The following is a 17,968-nucleotide window of genomic DNA, read 5'->3' as shown; positions in this document are numbered from 1 at the left end:
TGACTGAGCTATCCTGCTCTCATAGGACTGGTTCTTTCTTTGCCCCTCAGAGACACGAAGTGCCATGGAACTTGCTTTGCACCTCGTGAGTCACGAAATGTTACGGAACCTCTTTTACTTCGCCCTCAGAGGGCGACTGGAATTCATTCTCGCTCTTTCCTCGGGCGCAAGAGGTCCTGCTCTTCATTGGGGAGGAAAAAGAGCAACCCTCCTGGCTCCTCTCAGAATCCCACATGCCCCTTTGCCTCTGAAGCCACAGGGACTGTGGGCATAATCTGCCGATTTCCTGACATCCCTTCCCAGATCTTTGTCTTCCTTTCTGTGTCACCCTCCAAGCTGCTTATCTGAAGACCATGGGAATGCAGAAGTGGTCTTCTCCAAGTTTCACTACCTTCTTTTAGAGGCCCTCCTTGCAGGGGCACCATCTGGGGGGGCAGGCCCCCCAATATTTCCAAGGAGAGGCCTGCCCCCCTCTGAAAGGGATACAGCAGGATGAAGCATCTCTACCCTGGTGCGTCCCTTTGACAATCGCCAGAGTGCTTTCCTAGAAGGCTTTGTTGACTTCTGGCAACCTTGCTGAGGTAGATTAACTGGTGCTCTGATGAAGGCCCCATCTGCACTCTATATTGCTATAAGGCTGTGTCATGCCACTTTAAACAGCCATGGCTTCCCACAGAGCTAAAGTTCCCAGAATTTTCCTGAGAAGAGGAATTCATTGTTGTGTTACGGCATGAGCAGAGCGCAGACATCTCCACATCAAATTTTGTCATTGAACCATAGCTGTCAACGTTCCCCCCTTTTTAAGGGAAATTCCCTTATTCCAAATAGGATTCCTCACAAGAAAAGGGAAAGGTTGACAGCTATGCATTGAACACAGGACGTTGCTTGTAGAAGAAAATATGCCAGATAGTTGAGTACGGTCAGCAACAGTATATTTTTACTGACAGGTAGTAGAAGAACTCAAGGGACGCAGGTGGTGCTGTGGGTTAAACCACAGAGCCTAGGACTTGCCGATCAGAAGGTCAGCGGTTCAAATCCCCGAGATGGGGTGAGCTCCCGTTGCTCGGTCCCTGCTCCTGCCAACCTAGCAGTTTGAAAGCATGTCAAAGTGCAAGTAGATAAATAGGTACCACTCCGGTGGGAAGGTAAACGGCGTTTCCGTGCGCTGCTCTGGTTCGCCAGAAGCGGCTTAGTCATGCTGGCCACATGACCTGGAAGCTGTACGCCGGCTCCCTCGGCCAGTAAAGCGAGATGAGTGCTGCAACCCCAGAGTCAGTCACGACTGGACCTAATGTTCAGGGGTCCCTTTACCTTTAGCAGAAGAACAGTTCTCTAGCATTCCTAGGGTCCTCAGAGGTTTCAATCGCTTGTGTAGTTAAACGCATTCAGGACTGTAGTAGAAAGGGGTCATACCTCGGTCTACCTCTCATTACAGACTGGCAGCTTGCAGAATAGAGCAATGAAGTGTTTCCAGCAAAGCACCCTCACAGCAGCGACCCAACACAGGAAGGTTAGGTTCCATCCCACAGATTGTTGATAACACAAGACCACTTATACTCTCCTTAGAGCAGTTATTTGCCTCTGACACACCTCACAAGTTCATTGAGCTCGTGACCTTGAGCTGCAGGTGGAAGACAAGAATGCTCATTTAACCATTTCTTGACTTTTCTCTCTGCAAGGATGCGCTTATGCACCCCTCTGACACATTGAACCACTTTGGGAACTGCAATTCTGCAAGGGGATTAGGGCAGTCTCCTAACAACGCTCAGTGCTGCTGACAAACGACACTTCCCAGGATTCCTTAGGGGAAGCCATGACTGTTTTAGGGTACAGCAGCACCTCAGCTTACGTAACCCTCTGGTTACGTAAACTTCATGTTACAAAAGCGTCAAACCCGGAAGTATTGGACTGGGTTTCACAGCATGCGCATGTGCAGAAGCGGTCTGCCGCTGCGCACATGCGCAGAACAGTGATCCTCAGGTTGCAGAAACCTCGGGATCCCACTGGACGTCCGGAATGGATCCCGTTTGCAACCAGAGGTACCAATGTACAGTGGACGCTCGGGTTGTGAACGTGATCCATACGGGATGCACGTTCGCAACCCACAGCGTTTGCAACCCGCAGCGGTGCGTCTGCACATGTGTGGGTTGTGATTTGGTGCTTCTGCACATGTGCAAAGCGTGATTTAGCACTTCTGCACATGCACAACCGCCGAAACCCGGAAGTAACCCGTTCCGGTACTTCCGGGTTTTAGCGCACCCGTAACCCCAAAAAATGCAACCTAAAGCGTCTATAACCTGAGGTATGACTGTATTATGATGTTGATTTAAGTGTGCAGATGAGGTCTCCATATAAGACAGCTTTCTGTGTTCCTATGAAGAGGCTGAAAAAGGGGTAGATGACATGAGTATTATTATCCCTTTGGAGCCGTATCTTCGTATTTTTGTCCTTCCCGGGGGTGACACTTTATATTTTTGATACCCCCTCCCTTTTGTTCTATTGGCACTTTTAAAAAACAAATTGATTCATTTAAAAAAGAGAAAGGGGTAGATAAAGTCAAGGACTGGTATCTTGACAGTGCTGCAAGAGTGTTGATCTTAGCATGAAATGGGGACTGCTTCAGGCGGCTGAATGTTGCAGACGAGTGAACGTTCATCTGAAACTAAACAGCCAGTAAATGTTTTCTCCTCCAGGTGCTTCGCCACATCAGGACATGGGAGACAGTACAGAATCCGGTGAAACCAGAACTGAGGGCGATGACTGAGGAACTTCATTCAGTGGGCCAGAAGTCGGAGATTTGGTGTGAACTTAATCAGAAAGCTAGCATATTCTGAAGACGTGTCAGAGTGATCTATTTAAAAATTGCAAAAGGGTTTTTTTTCCTAAAAAAAAAAAAATTAAGTTAGTATGTGACCAGGAATTTGTAGGCTTTAGAACTGTTCCTTTCAAAAAGTTTACCTTTTCAGGCTGGCGTTCATATCATTTAAATCTCCTTTGGGAGGAAGCAGATCGCATTGCGGAAATACATTCCAGTGATTATTAAAGTAAACACGAAACATGTAAACTAAACATGAGCAAGCTGAATTTGTTGCAGTTAGCACTTTTAAATGAAATTGCCTTGTTCGAGTAAGGCTACGATCAGCAATCCGTGGCAATGCGAAAAGGGTTTGCATGGCTACAGAACTCTTTAAATCTATTAAGCCTCTCTTCTCTTAGCCATTTAAAAACTAGCACTGTGATATTATGGATAATTGATGTAATATAATGGCACCATTTGACTTTGTACCTTTTTTTTTTTTTTTTTTTTGTATAGAGACACGAGCTTAACTTTTGAATCTGGGCTATATAGAATATTTAGGACTGCCTTTTAAGTGGCGCAGAACAAGGGAAATATACCTAATCCCATTGCCCAAACTCTCTTTTTGTGTGCAAATCAAAATGAACCAGCCTTTTACTGACGAAGTGTATTTTAAAGACAACGAAACAAAAGTTTAAGGAGTTCTTTATCAGTGTGCATTTACTAGGTGTTCACCAGTGCTTGTGAATCGAATCAGTTCTGTGTTAGTTTGGTTGGCTGGGCTTTGCTTACAACTTGTGCAAACGATGCTCTCGTGGTCCAAATTCTGCCGTGGTGTAACCGAGCGCCCCCTGCCAAACCAGGGGAACAATTGCTGCTATTTACATCAAGGTCGAATTTACTCCAGGATGTTGATAGGAAATATTGTTGCTATTTTTATGACATTCTAAATATACAAATATATATATCTACACACACACACATATATATAGTTATAGATATATACACCCTGCTGACTTTTTTACATACATTTTTGGGGTCTCAAGACTGGCTGGAACAGGTAAGGGGTGCATCTTTTGCCTAATTAGTACTGTCCCTCACACCATAATGTCTTATTTTGACTATTTAGTCTGCTGAGGGTTTTGTGCGTGTGTGCGGCCAGGTCTGAGGCTTGAGTACAGGGGGCGGAAAACCTCAGGCCCCGGGGGTTGAATGTGTCTCTTCAGGACTCCCTGTCCCTGCTGCCCTCGGGACTGTCAATAGGCCACGCCCCTAACTCACAGGCCACACCCCTCACAGGCCTTGATCCGTGGCCTCCTCAAGTGCTTTTGCCTGGCTCGAACTGTGACAATGCCTCTTGCTTGCCTGCATGGAAGACAGAGAGCTGTGGCTGCAGGAACCTCTGGCTTTTTCGTGTGGCTGGAATGTATTATTATTATCATTATTTATTCAATTTTTACACTGCCAAAGATCCCAGGGCGGTGTACAACCTTAAGAAGACATTTTACAGAGCACAATAACGAAAACATAATAAAAAGCATAACAACGGACAAAATAATACTAAAACAGTCATAATAACAGCCCCCCTACCCCACAGCTTTAACAGCCCATAGATTCAGTGGGTAAAAAGGAATGTTCTTCCTAGCGCCTAAAGACATGTGATGATGGTGCCAGCCAGGCCTCTCTGGGGAGAGCATTCCACAATCGGAGCCACCACAGAAAAGGCCCGTTCTCATGTTGCCTGCTGTTTGAAAGTAAGAGTCACATATCCACTGGATTTTTGTCTCTGGTACCATCCATCACTGCCATTTGAATGTTCCCTGTGAGGATATGCAGCCATTGGGTTGAAAAAGGTTCCCTAAATTGGCAGGTGCCGTGAACAGAGCCACTGATACAAGCAGCCTTATCTGCACTGTAAGCTTAAGGTGGCACAAGAGTTCTGTGTAGTTTCATGAGTGACGCCTAGTAATCTCCTAATTGTCAGCCCTCTCATCAAGCCACAGTTCCCAGGATTCTTTGGGAGGGAAGCCATGACAGTTTGACTGGGGTGAAGCTAATAGAGGTTTGTATGGTGTGTGCTTTGACAGAGGAGCCTGGTTGCACCTCATTCTTGCCCTCATTTTGATGTCGCAAGGCGATGACCCTCCCCACAATCTCTTTCAGCGTGAAGGACCTTTCATTCTCAATGTACTGTTGATCTAATATTTTGAAAACCTTTGATGACCAAAGTTCTCCAGGACATGGTGGAAACCAAAGTTCACTCTTTATGTGCTTGGGTACAGGAGAATCAAACTCTAAAGAAAATGTAATCTTCCGCAAATGATGGGCCTAAGTAAGTCATGTCTATTCCTTTCAATAGATCTATGTATGACTAACATTGCACACAACCCAAAGTCTTTTCCTCAGTCAACCTTTCATGCTTCCCCCCATTTCTGCATCACTTGCTTCCCTGCCTCCCCCCTTTCAATGACAGGCCCTGAAAAATAAGGCTGAAGAAATATCTGACATTGTAAGTGTAGCAGGCGATTTAATAACATCTCCAACCCTCTGTGTAAACAGCTATTTCCTCCCACCAGAGGCGGTTTAATAACAATCCTCTGTATGAAGTTTTTTTTCTCCCACCTCTCTTGAAAACCCACATATGAAGGGTTTTTTTAGAGTGCTTTAGCTGGAATTGATGAAGGCTAGCATGGAAGGGTACCTATTGGCTAGTTCCTGTAACATCACCAACTCTCCCAATAGTGGCTTTTAAGTGGGGTTGTGGTTTTTTTAAAGTAAGATGAAGAATTAACACATATGTCCATAGACATGTGCACAAATGTGCATCTGCTGCTTTTTCATTTTTTAAGGGATAACTCCGTTTACAGAGTTAGGCTTCACCCTGGTGTGACTGCTCTTAAAATGCTGCTCCTTCTCTGTTCATCCTATAATGAATATACAGTGCTCAAACTCTGTTATATATTGTGCAACAGAATAAAGCAGGCCAGTTGAACAAACTCACAGAACCAGGGTTTTCTAGTCTCCGAACTTTGGAGTTACCAAATTCTAGATTTTTTCTACTGGTAAGTGATACAGACTAATATTGCTCCTGGCTCCTTTCCAAGATGTCTTACGGACTTGACATTTTCTCCCCAGCGTATGGGGAACCAATTGAGATATTTGACCAACAAATGCTTTAATAAGACAGTTTTTTATACATTCTTAGTAGCTGGATTTTAATATACTTAAAGACTTCTGTGCAGTAGACGTTTTAGTAATAGAGGGGAAAGAAACATTTTCTCCATTAAAGCAACCTTAGTGTGTAAAGGTGTGGTTTATTTTGGGGGGCACTGAAGGTTGGTGTGCCCCCCCTTTAAAAAATAAAGTAGTTGTCCTGGAAAACATTATGTTAAATTCAGTTGAATTTTGCATTTTTATTGTCACCAAATGACCTTGTGGGCTGAATGTGTTTTGCCAAAGAATATCTGGAACCCCCAGTTTATAGTGTAATCGTTCAGGAGTGTCTCAGATGCCTCCTTGGTACCTGACAGTTCTCTCCTGTCTTTCTTTCACCAGTTGCTCTGAATAACTTTGCACTGACCAAAAATAAATGGGGAAATACAACATATCAGAATATCCCTCCAATTACCAATGTAGTCCATGTATGCCCTGTGGGAAAAGCATTGTACATTATTCCCAGGGGGGCCAAAGTATTGACCCGTGGAAGACATCCTTCCACCTGCCTGCAGCTGTGCACAACCTCTGCAATCTTGCATGTGGCTTGAAACAAGAATGATCTAAGCCCATGGCCCCCCAGACTCCAACTCCCATCCGCCCAAAACATAGCATGGCCATTAGTTAGGCACAGTGGGAGTTGTAGTTCAGTAATGCCAGGCAGGCCACAGGTTCTCCATCCCTACTCTAAGTTATTTGCAATCTTCCTGTGCTTAAGGAGGTACAGGGGTTTGAAAGACCAGCATCCTTGTGCGACCACCATAGGAAGCATTCATTTCAATAGCTTCTTCAGGCATCTTGCTCCCTCTAAGTTTCTCTAAGTCTTCTCCCCATTATTTCAAGGGGTTGCGTGACTTTGTGGGGAAGCGCCTGCAGGCATGCGAAGTTGCAAAGCATGGGTCTTTTCCTGGATTTGCGTGCTACACTGTTGTTGTTCTTAAAGAAGTGAATATAGCCGTGCTTGTCAACAAGAACGCATCTCAGCGCAGCCTTGGGAGCCATGGATGTGTTTAAGCATTGAGGCTTGGAGCTGCTTAGCAATCTTGAGAGCAGGGTCTCCAAAGCTCCACAGTACTCCATTCCCATTTCCCTTTCGATACTTGGCTTGTTCAAGGAGGCATCACTTTAGCAAATGAGACATGATTCAGAAGAGAGGGACACTGGACTCAGCTGTTTCTTAGGTGAGGTTCACTTCCAGAGTAAGTTAAGAGCTTACCATCAGCAACATGAGCAGAGTAAGAGGGACGCGGGTGGTGCCGTGGTCTAAACCACTGAGCCTCTTGGGCTTGCCGATCGGAAGGTCAGCAGTTCAAACCCCCGCAACGGAGCTCCCGTTGCTCTGTCCCAGCTCCTGCCAACCTAGCAGTTTCAAAAGCACACCAGTACAAGTAGATAAATAGGTAACGCTGCAGCGGGAAGGTAAACGGCATTTCTGTGCACTCTGGTTTCCGTTAACGTCTCGTTGCACCAGAAGCGGTTTATTAGTCATGCTGGCCACATGACCCGGAATGCTGTCTGTGGACAAACACTGGCTCCCTCGGCCTGAAAGCGAGATGAGTGTCACAACCTCATAGATGCCTTTGACTGGACTTAACCCTCCAGGGGTCCTTTACCTTTGCCTTTTTATAGGAGGACAGTCCAGTGCTTGTGAATCCAAATAGCCTTCATTTCCTCTCTAACGCTTAAAAGAAAACCCTGCTATATGCATTTAGCAAATTAATAGCTTCTGACCCTCATCCAGTGGTGTGACTCAGAGTGCAAACCTACACATTTACCCAGAGAGACGTCCAACTGTGTTCAGTAGGGCTTTCTCCCAAGTAAGTGTACATAGGTTTATAGATTAATCCCCATTAAAACCAGTAGGTAATGATGTAGAACTGCATCAGAACTGTCACTTCTTCTCCCTGACTTAGAGTGGGTAGGTGGAGCACACCTTACCTGCCCGCCCACCAGCACACCTGCTCCAACTCCAGCCACCATACCCTGGTTGTCGATGGCAGGGTATGACTTTTTAATGGGGAATCACATCCTGCAATCCATACATGCATAGGCTCAGATTGCTTGGCCAGTTTGCCAGAATTGGCCTGAGTCACTGCTCAGTTCGAATGGGTTTACCTTAATGTATTTTCCCCCTTCTCTTGAAGAAAATGCATGAGTATAGGATCTTTTTTTTTTTTTTTGCAGTTTTCTGCGTTCAGGGTGGCACAGAATACCCTTCTCATATTTTACCCCTCTGGGGACACAGTTAATGTACTGATCCTGGACTTAAATGTTTTATCACTTGAGTACTTTTTTTTTTTACCTCCCTCTCAGTGAGAAGCAGTGCAAGATCCTGTGCAAGGAATTGAGAAGAGAAAGAGGGGGAACTGTTTAGGAAAACAAATCTTTTATTGAAATCGCATATATCACATTGTTTTATCAGTGGTGTTGTCTTGTCTGATAAACCTAATAGTAGTTCCTGTATTATTATTTTTGCTTCTAGATAAAAATGCTTTGTAGAAACTTAAAAATGAGAAGAAAATCCCCCTTGAGATGTTTGATCATATTTTTGTAGTATATTACATGCAGTGCGTTTTTTTTGAAGGGTGGGGGGGGGGAGATTTTATGGAATAATATATTGTTGAAACCTGCTCCTTTGTAGTTCTTTCATTTTTTTGTAATTTGCCATCTGTATATAACCTTCAACAATTGCGTGGCCTGTAGACGTATTTGGTCAATTAAAAAGCCTACAATGGAGCTGATTTGATGAGCTGGTATAATAAACATTTCTTTTAAAAAAAAACTGTTCTTTTTTTAAAAAAGATTTATTTCCACTCTCCTCACCCCACAAGCTGTTCTGGGAGTCCTCCCAACCTCTCCTCAGAGCACACACACCCCAAAACAAGGAGCTCACTCCCCACATTGCTGCAGTGGTGTAGCGTGGGTTGCCAGCACACAGGGCTACACAGAGGTGGGGTGGGAGGGAGAGAAACAGACAGAGTACGCATGCTCATTCAACTGCCTAACAGCATCCACATCACCCAGGAGATCACAGCCGCAGAGATAAGAAAAGAAGAGTTGTTCCATTGTCTGGAGTGGTCACTTCCTGGTTCCCATGGAGAAGCCGTTTTCAACAGAACCCAGCAACAGAAGTGTCATGAATGAGCCAGCTCCCAGGAAAGGTTTGCAGCCAGCTGGAAAAAGCAGCCAGGAACAGAGAGGGTTAACTGCTAGGCAGGCTGAGCATCGGCTAGTGCCAATTCCCCCGCCCCTTGGAATGCCAGTTGACAAGGGAATGGCTGAAAGCAGGCAGAACCCAGCCAATGCTCTCAAGAAGTGCAAACTGGCACAAACAGAGAAGGAAGCAGTTTGTCAGAACGGGAAGACATTGGAGCTGAACCAATCCCTCCTAAGAGTAGGCTAGGGGGAGGACTGTTAGACTGGAAACAAAGCAGGAGGCGCAAAGTGAGAAAGTTCAATATCTTCTGTAACTGGAAGGAATCTTCAGAAGGGTCATCGTGATCTGGGAGATGCGTTAGAGCCTTACGGAGCTGTCTGTTGTTTTGACAATAAATCATCCTTTTATGCTTACTGTGTGATCAAGCCGGGGACTGGACTCCTGACAGAAAGTGTGCAGCACTGGATGTTGAAATTTTGTACCCCCTAACAATTTTGCACCTGGGACAACTGTTCCATGCCCCCCCCCCACTATGCTGGACATGCTAAACTGGCATTGCTGGACTCCTGGACATACAGTGTTATTTTTCTTTCAAAGATCTTAACATGTGGGGCACAGCTCTCCCACCTAGAAATTGCCTTACCCCTTCTTTGCTGCCGCCCCAGTTTATTATTATTTTTCCCTAGTGCTGCCACTGGTAACTACATTTGGGGACTGAAACCCACAGTGCTTCTTTAAAAAAAAAAAAAAAAAGCCAAGGCAAATTCTTAATCTGTCTCAGTGTTTCAGACACATTGAGAAAGTGCTTGTCCTTTCCATTATAAGGGACATGTGCCTATTTTTAAACTTTTCAAAATCAGCACACTACATGAGATTGTGCCGGCATATTAGGAAGTCTATTAATTCTGACAGCCTATGAAAGGAGCAAATCTTAACCTTCTCTTTAAAAAAAAGAGGGGAAAAAAGGATTACAACAGTTTAGACTCCCCCCCCCCTTAATGAATGAACTGGTAATTAAATTTATGAATCATACAGAATACCAACCAGCTTCTTCCATATTATTAGACATATGCAGTACTTTTGGGTGCTAATATACTTAAACTTATGGGACGCGGGTGGCGCTGTGGGTTAAACCACAGAGCCTAGGACTTGCTGATCAGAAGGTCAGTGGTTCAAATCCCCGCGACGGGGTGAGCTCCTGTTGCTCGGTCCCAGCTCCTGCCCACCTAGCACGTCAAAGTGCAAGTAGATAAATAGGTACCACTTTGGCGGGAAGGTAAACGGCGTTTCCGTGCGCTGCTCTGGTTCGCCAGAAGTGGCTTAGTCATGCTGGCCACATGACCCGGAAGCTGTACGCCGGCTCCCTCGGCCAATAAAGCGAGATGAGCGCCGCAACCCCAGAGTCGTCCGCGACTGGACCTAATGGTCAGGGGTCCCTTTACCTTTTATGCTTAAACTTAAAATAAACTTTTTTTTTCTTTCCAGTAGCACCTTAAAGACCAACTAAGTTAGTTCTTGGTATGAGCTTTCGTGTGCATGCACACTTCTTCAGATACACCCAGACCAACACGGCTACCTATCTGTAACTTAAAATAAACTGCAGATATTGCTAGGGGACAGGGGACTGACTTGCGCTCAGCTAATACAAAGTCCAAATATTACTTCCCTGCTCTCCTTAAAGTAGCGTTACTGGACCTATTAGATATCAGGGTCAGAAAGAGTGAGTGAATTTGCTTTTTCTCTTGTGTTTTTTCTTGCCCCATCAAGCCAACCCACAAGATTCCCATCAATGCTAATGATCCTTTCACTGCAGGGGAACAGAAACAGCCCATGGACACGACAGTTCTCTGACTCTCTCAGGTAAGTGGGAGCATTTCTGCCTAAACACACAACCAACATTTTTTTTTCTCATCCTCTGGAACTGATCACGACTTTGACTCTTCTATGTGGAAGCATATAGTGAAGTCATTTGGCTTGCAGGCAAGGCTATTTTGATCATTTCCTGTCCTTTTCATGAGGAAAAATGCAGTAATCAGAAAACCAGCCAAACAGCTCCTTGTGCTGATGTAGCAAATCACTTTTTTAGATTTCTTTCCGAATCACTTTGGGAACAAGGCAGGGAGACATTAGCTCTGTGTGTGTGTTCAGCGCCGGAGAGGGAGGAAGGGCTGAGACACACGCCTCTTTGTCCTCTTTGGAATTCATCTAGGATCTCACCGATGAATAAGCCACTTTATTTAACTTGGAGTCTGACTAAAAATAGGTACAAGTTCCTTAGATCTGCTGGTTCCTGACACATTTTCCCTGCTTTACTGACTGACTTTGTCATGGGAGTGCTGATGGGAGACGATACAAATCAGGCTTTGCCAATATGGTGCCCTCTAGATGTTTTCACCTGCATCTCCCATCATCGCCCTGCCTCCCAGCCAGCATAGTCATTGGGAGCTGGTCAAAAAAATCCAGATGGCCACAGGTTGTTGAAAGGCTGATGGAACGACTGGGGACAAGCTCAAACTGTATTCCGAAACATCTGCAGGGACCCAGCTTGGTGAACCTGGATTTAAAGGACGAAGAGCTCTTTGATGCTGCCACAAAACAGTTGCCCAGCTTTTTGCCGTGGCAGTTTTTGCATTTTCTATCCATCAGGGTGTTTAGATATTTCACTCACACAGCACTTTTATATTTGTCAATACTTGTCTTTCCCAACAGGCCCAAGAACCCAACTTCTCTGGGCAGTTTAGAAAAAAAGGTTAAAACCATAAACAATAGCTAAAATCTAAAACAGAATTAAAAACTGTGTTTTTAATAAGATTGCCAATACAGGACACCAGCAGAGTGAAAGATCTAAGGGGCATGAATTTTTTTTCTAAAAAGCCTGGAAACAAACAAACAAACAAAAAAGGTCTCTATCTGGCACCAAAAAGCCACAGCATGGATACCAGGTGAGAGACTCCGGAGAAGGCGTTCCGCAAATGGAGAGCCACCACAGAAAAGGCTCTGTCTTTAGCTGTCTGTTTGAACCATGGAGTTGAAAGAGATGACATGAGCCAACAGTGTGACGCGGCAGCTAAAAAAGCCAATGCAATTCTGGGCTGCATCAATAGGAGTATAGCATCTAGATCAAGGGAAGTAATAGTGCCACTGTATTCTGCTCTGGTCAGACCTCACCTGGAGTACTGTGTCCAGTTCTGGGCACCACAGTTCAAGAAGGACACTGACAAACTGGAACGTGTCCAGAGGAGGGCAACCAAAATGGTCAAAGGCCTGGAAACGATGCCTTATGAGGAACGGCTAAGGGAGCTGGGCATGTTTAGCCTGGAGAAGAGGAGGTTAAGGGGTGATATGATAGCCATGTTCAAATATATAAAAGGATGTCACATAGAGGAGGGAGAAAGGTTGTTTTCTGTTGCTCCAGAGAAGCGGACACGGAGCAATGGATCCAAACTACAAAAAGAAGATTCCACCTAAGCATTAGGAAGAACTTCCTGACAGTAAGAGCTGTTTGACAGTGGAATTTGCTGCCAAGGAGTGTGGTGGAGTCTCCTACTTTGGAGGTCTTTAAGCGGAGGCTTGACAACCATATGTCATTTGTGCTCTGATGGTGTTTCCTGCTTGGCAGGGGGTTGGACTCGATGGCCCTTGTGGTCTCTTCCAACTCCATGATTCTAAGATCCTGAGGATCATCTAGTCCAATCCTCTGCAGTGCAGGAATCTTTCGCACAACAGAGGGTTTGAACCCTGAGATTAAGAGTCTCATGATCTACGAACATAGCTACCCCTCAGGAGTTGGTTTCTGAGTCTTAGAAACAAGTTGACTTAGTAGTTCTCAAAGGCTGCAGTGAGCCCCACTGGTGTAGCAAAACAGAATGACAAATGTGGCAGGAAGATTCAAGGGCAATCAAAGAAACATCTAAACATTTCAGAATAACATAGTATAGCACAGTATCAGTGCCAGATTTACGTTTAAGCTAAACAAGCTATAGCTTAGGGCTCCACTCTCTTGGGCCCCCCCAAAAAAATTTAAAGGGGAAAAAACTGGATGTACATTTCCAAAATATAAGATAAAAAACAAACAAAACCTACATAAAGCAACAGTATTTTGTGTTGTGTAGGCTCCTATGATGTAAGTAATGGGCCCCGCCTGCTAGCCTGCTCCCTAAAATATCACTGGTTTGCTCATTTCTATATATAGGGTGCCTACATTCTTCATGTGCAAATGGCTTTAGATACCTACTAGGTCCATATCGAGGAGGAATGGAAAAAATTTAAGGACTATTTGCAAAAGTTTTATAAGTTATATGAATTATAAAAATTCGCAGGATTTGGAAAGGTTAGCTCCAATGAAAGGATTAAATGTTTAAATGTTTAAAATGATATTATATTTGCTTTCAAAGTAAATGGATAATAAGTATTTTAAACTCAAAATGCAATGATTGGAAAGTACAAAAGAAACATATGAAACAAGGTAATAATTTGTTGATAATTTTATTGTTAAGAATGCACTGTGTGGGAGATGTGGGGAAGTCCGATAGAAGACTGAAATAAGCCTTGAAATGATCCATCTTTTTTTTTTTCTTGATGTTTTTGTCTCTTTGTATACTTGACTGTTTATCTCTATCTGGAAAAAATGCAATAAAAATTTTATTAAAAAAAAATATAGATACCTACTAGGTCCATAAATTAGCATATAGCATATATTCAACACAAAAAACATCGACAATTTGTTGTTGACAAAGGACAGCTGGACATATAAAGGGCCCCATTACCTTCAGTAGCTTAGGGCCTCATCAGACCTAAATCCAGCCCTGCACAGTATCAAAATAACATTCTTTATTTTCTGAATATGGTTAGATGTGGAACAGGGATTTTTAACTTTGACAAATATGAAAGATCAGAAAAGAGGAGTGAAAAATCTGTGTGGCACGAGCAAATTTTTGCTCTGAATGTGATTAAAAACTTTAGAAACACTGGGTTAACCTATTTATATTGTTTTATGCGATGTTGCATGGATTGGGTTTCTTTTTTATTCACTTATAGATATTATTAGAAGGTACGCGGGTGGCGCTGTTGGTTAAACCACAGAGCCTAGGACTTGCCAATCAGAAGGTCAGCCATTCAAATCCCTGCAACGGGGTGAGCTCCCGTTGCTCGGTCCCTGCTCCTGCCAACCTAGCAGTTCAAAAGCACGCCAAGGTGCAAGTAGATAAATAGGTACCACTCCAGAGGGAAGGTAAACAGCGTTTCCGTGCGCTGCTCTGATTCGCCAGAAGCGGCTTAGTCATTCTGGCCACATGACCCAGAAGCTGTACGCCGGCTCCCTCGGCCAGTAAAGCGAGATGAGCGCCGCAACCCCAGAGTCGGTCAGGGGTCCCTTTTATAGATATTATTTCTACTTGATTCTAATACTTCTTAAAGTGTTCATGTGATTTCCTGTTAGCCACTTATTAGCCACTTTGGGCACAGTGAGGCTTACAAATGGAGAGGCGGCCGTGACTCATCAGCAGCCTTGGCTGCACCTTGCGCTGCTGGAAAAGTTCCTGCTTTCGAGCACAACCGAAGCCCACGATAAACTTATTAAAATTTCACAAAGAGAGTCCTAAGCAATGACTCCTTCACCAAAGGCACCTTGCCCAGCGTGGCGCAGCTGCTTTCATTAACACCCACCAACAGACTGAGGGACTCGGAGAGCGCAGAGCTTCCTTTGGCATCTTCCTTGCCAGCTTTATTCTGGCTGAACTTTGCCGGCTGTGTGAAGACGGTCATAAATGTTTCAGAGGAGCCTCATTAGCCGGCGAGCAAAGAATGAAGGCTGGTGACAGAGCGATTGCCGTTTTGACCTCTTTCTCTCATGGTGGGGACTGCGAAGCTGCATCTGGGATTCAGGGATGAAGAAGACCGCAGTGCAGTTAACATATAGCGAGAGAGCAATTACAAACCTAAGAAAACGACAAACAGGAATGTTAATAATAATAACAACAACAATTAATAATAATAATAATAATAATAATAATAATAATTTCTTTGTATCCCTCAATAGAAATAATTTTATATCATTGTATTATGGTTACAATAGAAAAGGGCAAAGATAGGGTGCAGCATGAGACTTTAAAAGCAAAACAAAAAACCCACAGAAAATGGAACAGGAAATCGATAGAACAAAAGATTTTTTAAAAATGTACAGTGGTACCTTGGTTCTCAAACTTAATCCGTTCCGAAGTCTATTCCAAAACCAAAGTGTTCCAAAACCAAGGCACGCTTTCCCGTGGAAAGTAATGCAAAACGGATTAATCCGTTCCTGCCTTTTAAAAATAACACCTAAAACAGCAATTTAACATTAATTTTACTATCTAACGAGACCATTGATCCATAAAATGAAAGCAATAATCAATACACTGTACTATAAAATAAATCAGACAGTATTAATTTTTTTCCCCTTACCTGCACGGCATTGTTTGGATGGGGGGCTTTTATCCATTTCCGCAGTCACTCACTCACTCACTCACTCACTCAATCAATCAATCAATCAGTAGCCAAACTGGGTTCCACACAGTCACAAAAACAAATTAACCAAAAAAGCTTCAAAAACAAAAACGCAAAATAAATAGCAAAAACAAAAGTGCCAAACTTAATCCGTTCCGGATGTCCATTCGACTTCCGAAATGTTCGAAAACCAAGGCGCAGCTTCTGATTGGTGCAGGTGCCCCGGAAACAATAACTGACAGCAGCATTGGATGTTCGGCTTCCGAAAAATGTTCGAAAATCGGAACACTTACTTCCGGGATTTTGTGTTTGAGAACCAAGGTGTTTGAGTACCAAGGGTACCACTGTGTTGGAATTCTATGTGAAATTTGCAGAAATTTAATAAAATATGTTAAAAATAAACTATGAACTGCATCAGATTTCGTTGCCACCCCTATCAGTAAGGAATCCAAGAAGTCAATGTATTTTGCTTCACTGAGATGCCTTTCCTGTGCCTTTTTTTTCCAACCCAAAATTAAGAAGCAGCGGTTTCTGTGCCTGACATTCTGAACGAGGGTTTAAAATTAATAGACTACAGAGTAAGCCTTGTAATGACTAGATAATATGACATGGAGCACTGTCACTTTGCAAATTAGGGAGTGCCATTAGAGGCTGTGTAGGAACACGCTCACCATGGGAAATTTATTGCCTGCAATTCCTGCAAAATAGTGCAGGTTTGAAGAATAAATGGTAGCTGGCAGATTAATATGAATATATGATACTTTCCAAAGCACACCATCACTGTGCAAACTTTCAGGGCAAAATGTTCAAACGAGGTGGTGCTAGTAGAATTTTTTTTAAATAACTGCTGAGCTCACATGAAATTCATTTAAAGGGGTGGGGGGGGAGGGAATAGCAAAGAAATACAGTATTTCAAATATATTCTGTTCCAGTCAGCGCCAGTAGAATTGGGGCAAATTCAATGTTCCTTTCGCCTCCCCCACTTTTAAAATGATGTGCAGTTAAGAGGTTTTTAAGGTATAGACTTGAAAAACACAAAGTGTCCACAAGAAGCTGAGTGGGAAATTGTAATCACATCAGTTACACTAAGCTGTTGTAGTGTGCCAGTGCTTCTGTTCAGGGATTCAGCCAGACATGCCCTTCGATATGAAACTCCATTCCTTCCTGCCATTTTCCGTTCCTACTCACCTTGCCAACAAAGGTCCGTATAGCTAAAGCCATGGTTTTCCCAGTAGTGATGTATGGAAGTGAGAGATGGACCATAAAGAAGGCTGATCGCCGAAGAATTGATGCTTTTGAATTATGGTGCTGGAGGAGACTCTGGAGAGTCCCATGGACTGCAAGAAGATCAAACCTCTCCATTCTGAAGGAAATCAGCCCTGAGTGCTCACTGGAAGGACAGATCGTGAAGCTGAGACTCCAATACTTTGGCCACCTCATGAGAAGAGAAGACTCCCTGGAAAAGACCCTGATGTTGGGAAAGATGGAGGGCACAAGGAGAAGGGGACGACAGAGGACGAGATGGTTGGACAGTGTTCTCGAAGCTACCAGCATGAGTTTGACCAAACTGCGGGAGGCAGTGGAAGACAGGAGTGCCTGGCGTGCTCTGGTCCATGGGGTCACGAAGAGTCGGACACGACTAAACAACTAAACAACTACAACTCTCCCCCAACAGTCAGCCAGCATTCTATGCCCATTGAGCATGCTTGCTGATCTAAACACTGTTTATACCTAGGACTGTGTTTGCCAGAAATCATAATCTTGGTCTTAAGAGTAATTTATAGATAGGCTTTCCTGTTTACAACATGTGCTGATACACCTCCAAGAGGTTTTGAAGTCCCGATTGGGAAAGAGAGAAAGGCACTAAATCATCTGCATATATTTCTGTTCCTAATTCTTGGAGGGGTGGGGAGTTTTCGTTGGCTAAATATGGCACCAAAAACATTAATATAAAAGAAAAAGAAAAAGTGGGAGCCAGAATGCAACTTTGCTTCACTCCTTGCAACATTTTAAAAGCACCAGTCATCCCACCAAGTAAACTTACTCTGACCCTCTTTTCTCAGATCAATAGTAAATGTCTGCAGTCGGTATTGGCGATTTGAAATTTCTCCCGCCATCTATTTCGATTCACAGAGTTGAATGCAGCAGAAAGATCAATAATGGCTATGCGTTTCTTTTGTTGTCCATTGTGGTTTTAGATTTTAAGCCACACTTACAGAAACAACAATTACCTTGAAAGGCAGCCCATATATTGATTTAAAAACAAAGAAACAAAAAACACATAATCACTTATTGTTGTTTTTCTGCCAGCTAAGCTGCCG

The 17,968-nt window shown here is 43.7% G+C and overlaps 1 protein-coding gene across 2 annotated transcripts in view; it reads left to right on the top strand.

Moving 5' to 3' along the window:
• LBHD2 (LBH domain containing 2) overlaps positions 1-6,549 on the top strand; it is a 59,436-nt gene extending 52,887 nt beyond the window's left edge. For both annotated transcript variants that reach the window (XM_081194891.1, XM_081194890.1), the window contains exon 4: positions 2,694-6,549. In XM_081194891.1, coding sequence (XP_081051017.1) covers positions 2,694-2,764 — 71 coding nt within the window. In that variant the 3' untranslated portion in view covers positions 2,765-6,549. The remainder of the gene's footprint in view (positions 1-2,693) is intronic.
• The last annotated feature ends 11,419 nt before the right edge of the window (positions 6,550-17,968 follow it).

The sequence above is a fragment of the Podarcis bocagei genome, assembly GCF_964188305.1.
Source record: "Podarcis bocagei genome assembly, chromosome: 1".
Lineage (NCBI taxonomy): Eukaryota > Metazoa > Chordata > Lepidosauria > Squamata > Lacertidae > Podarcis > Podarcis bocagei.
This window is presented reverse-complemented; position numbering and strand designations above follow the sequence as displayed.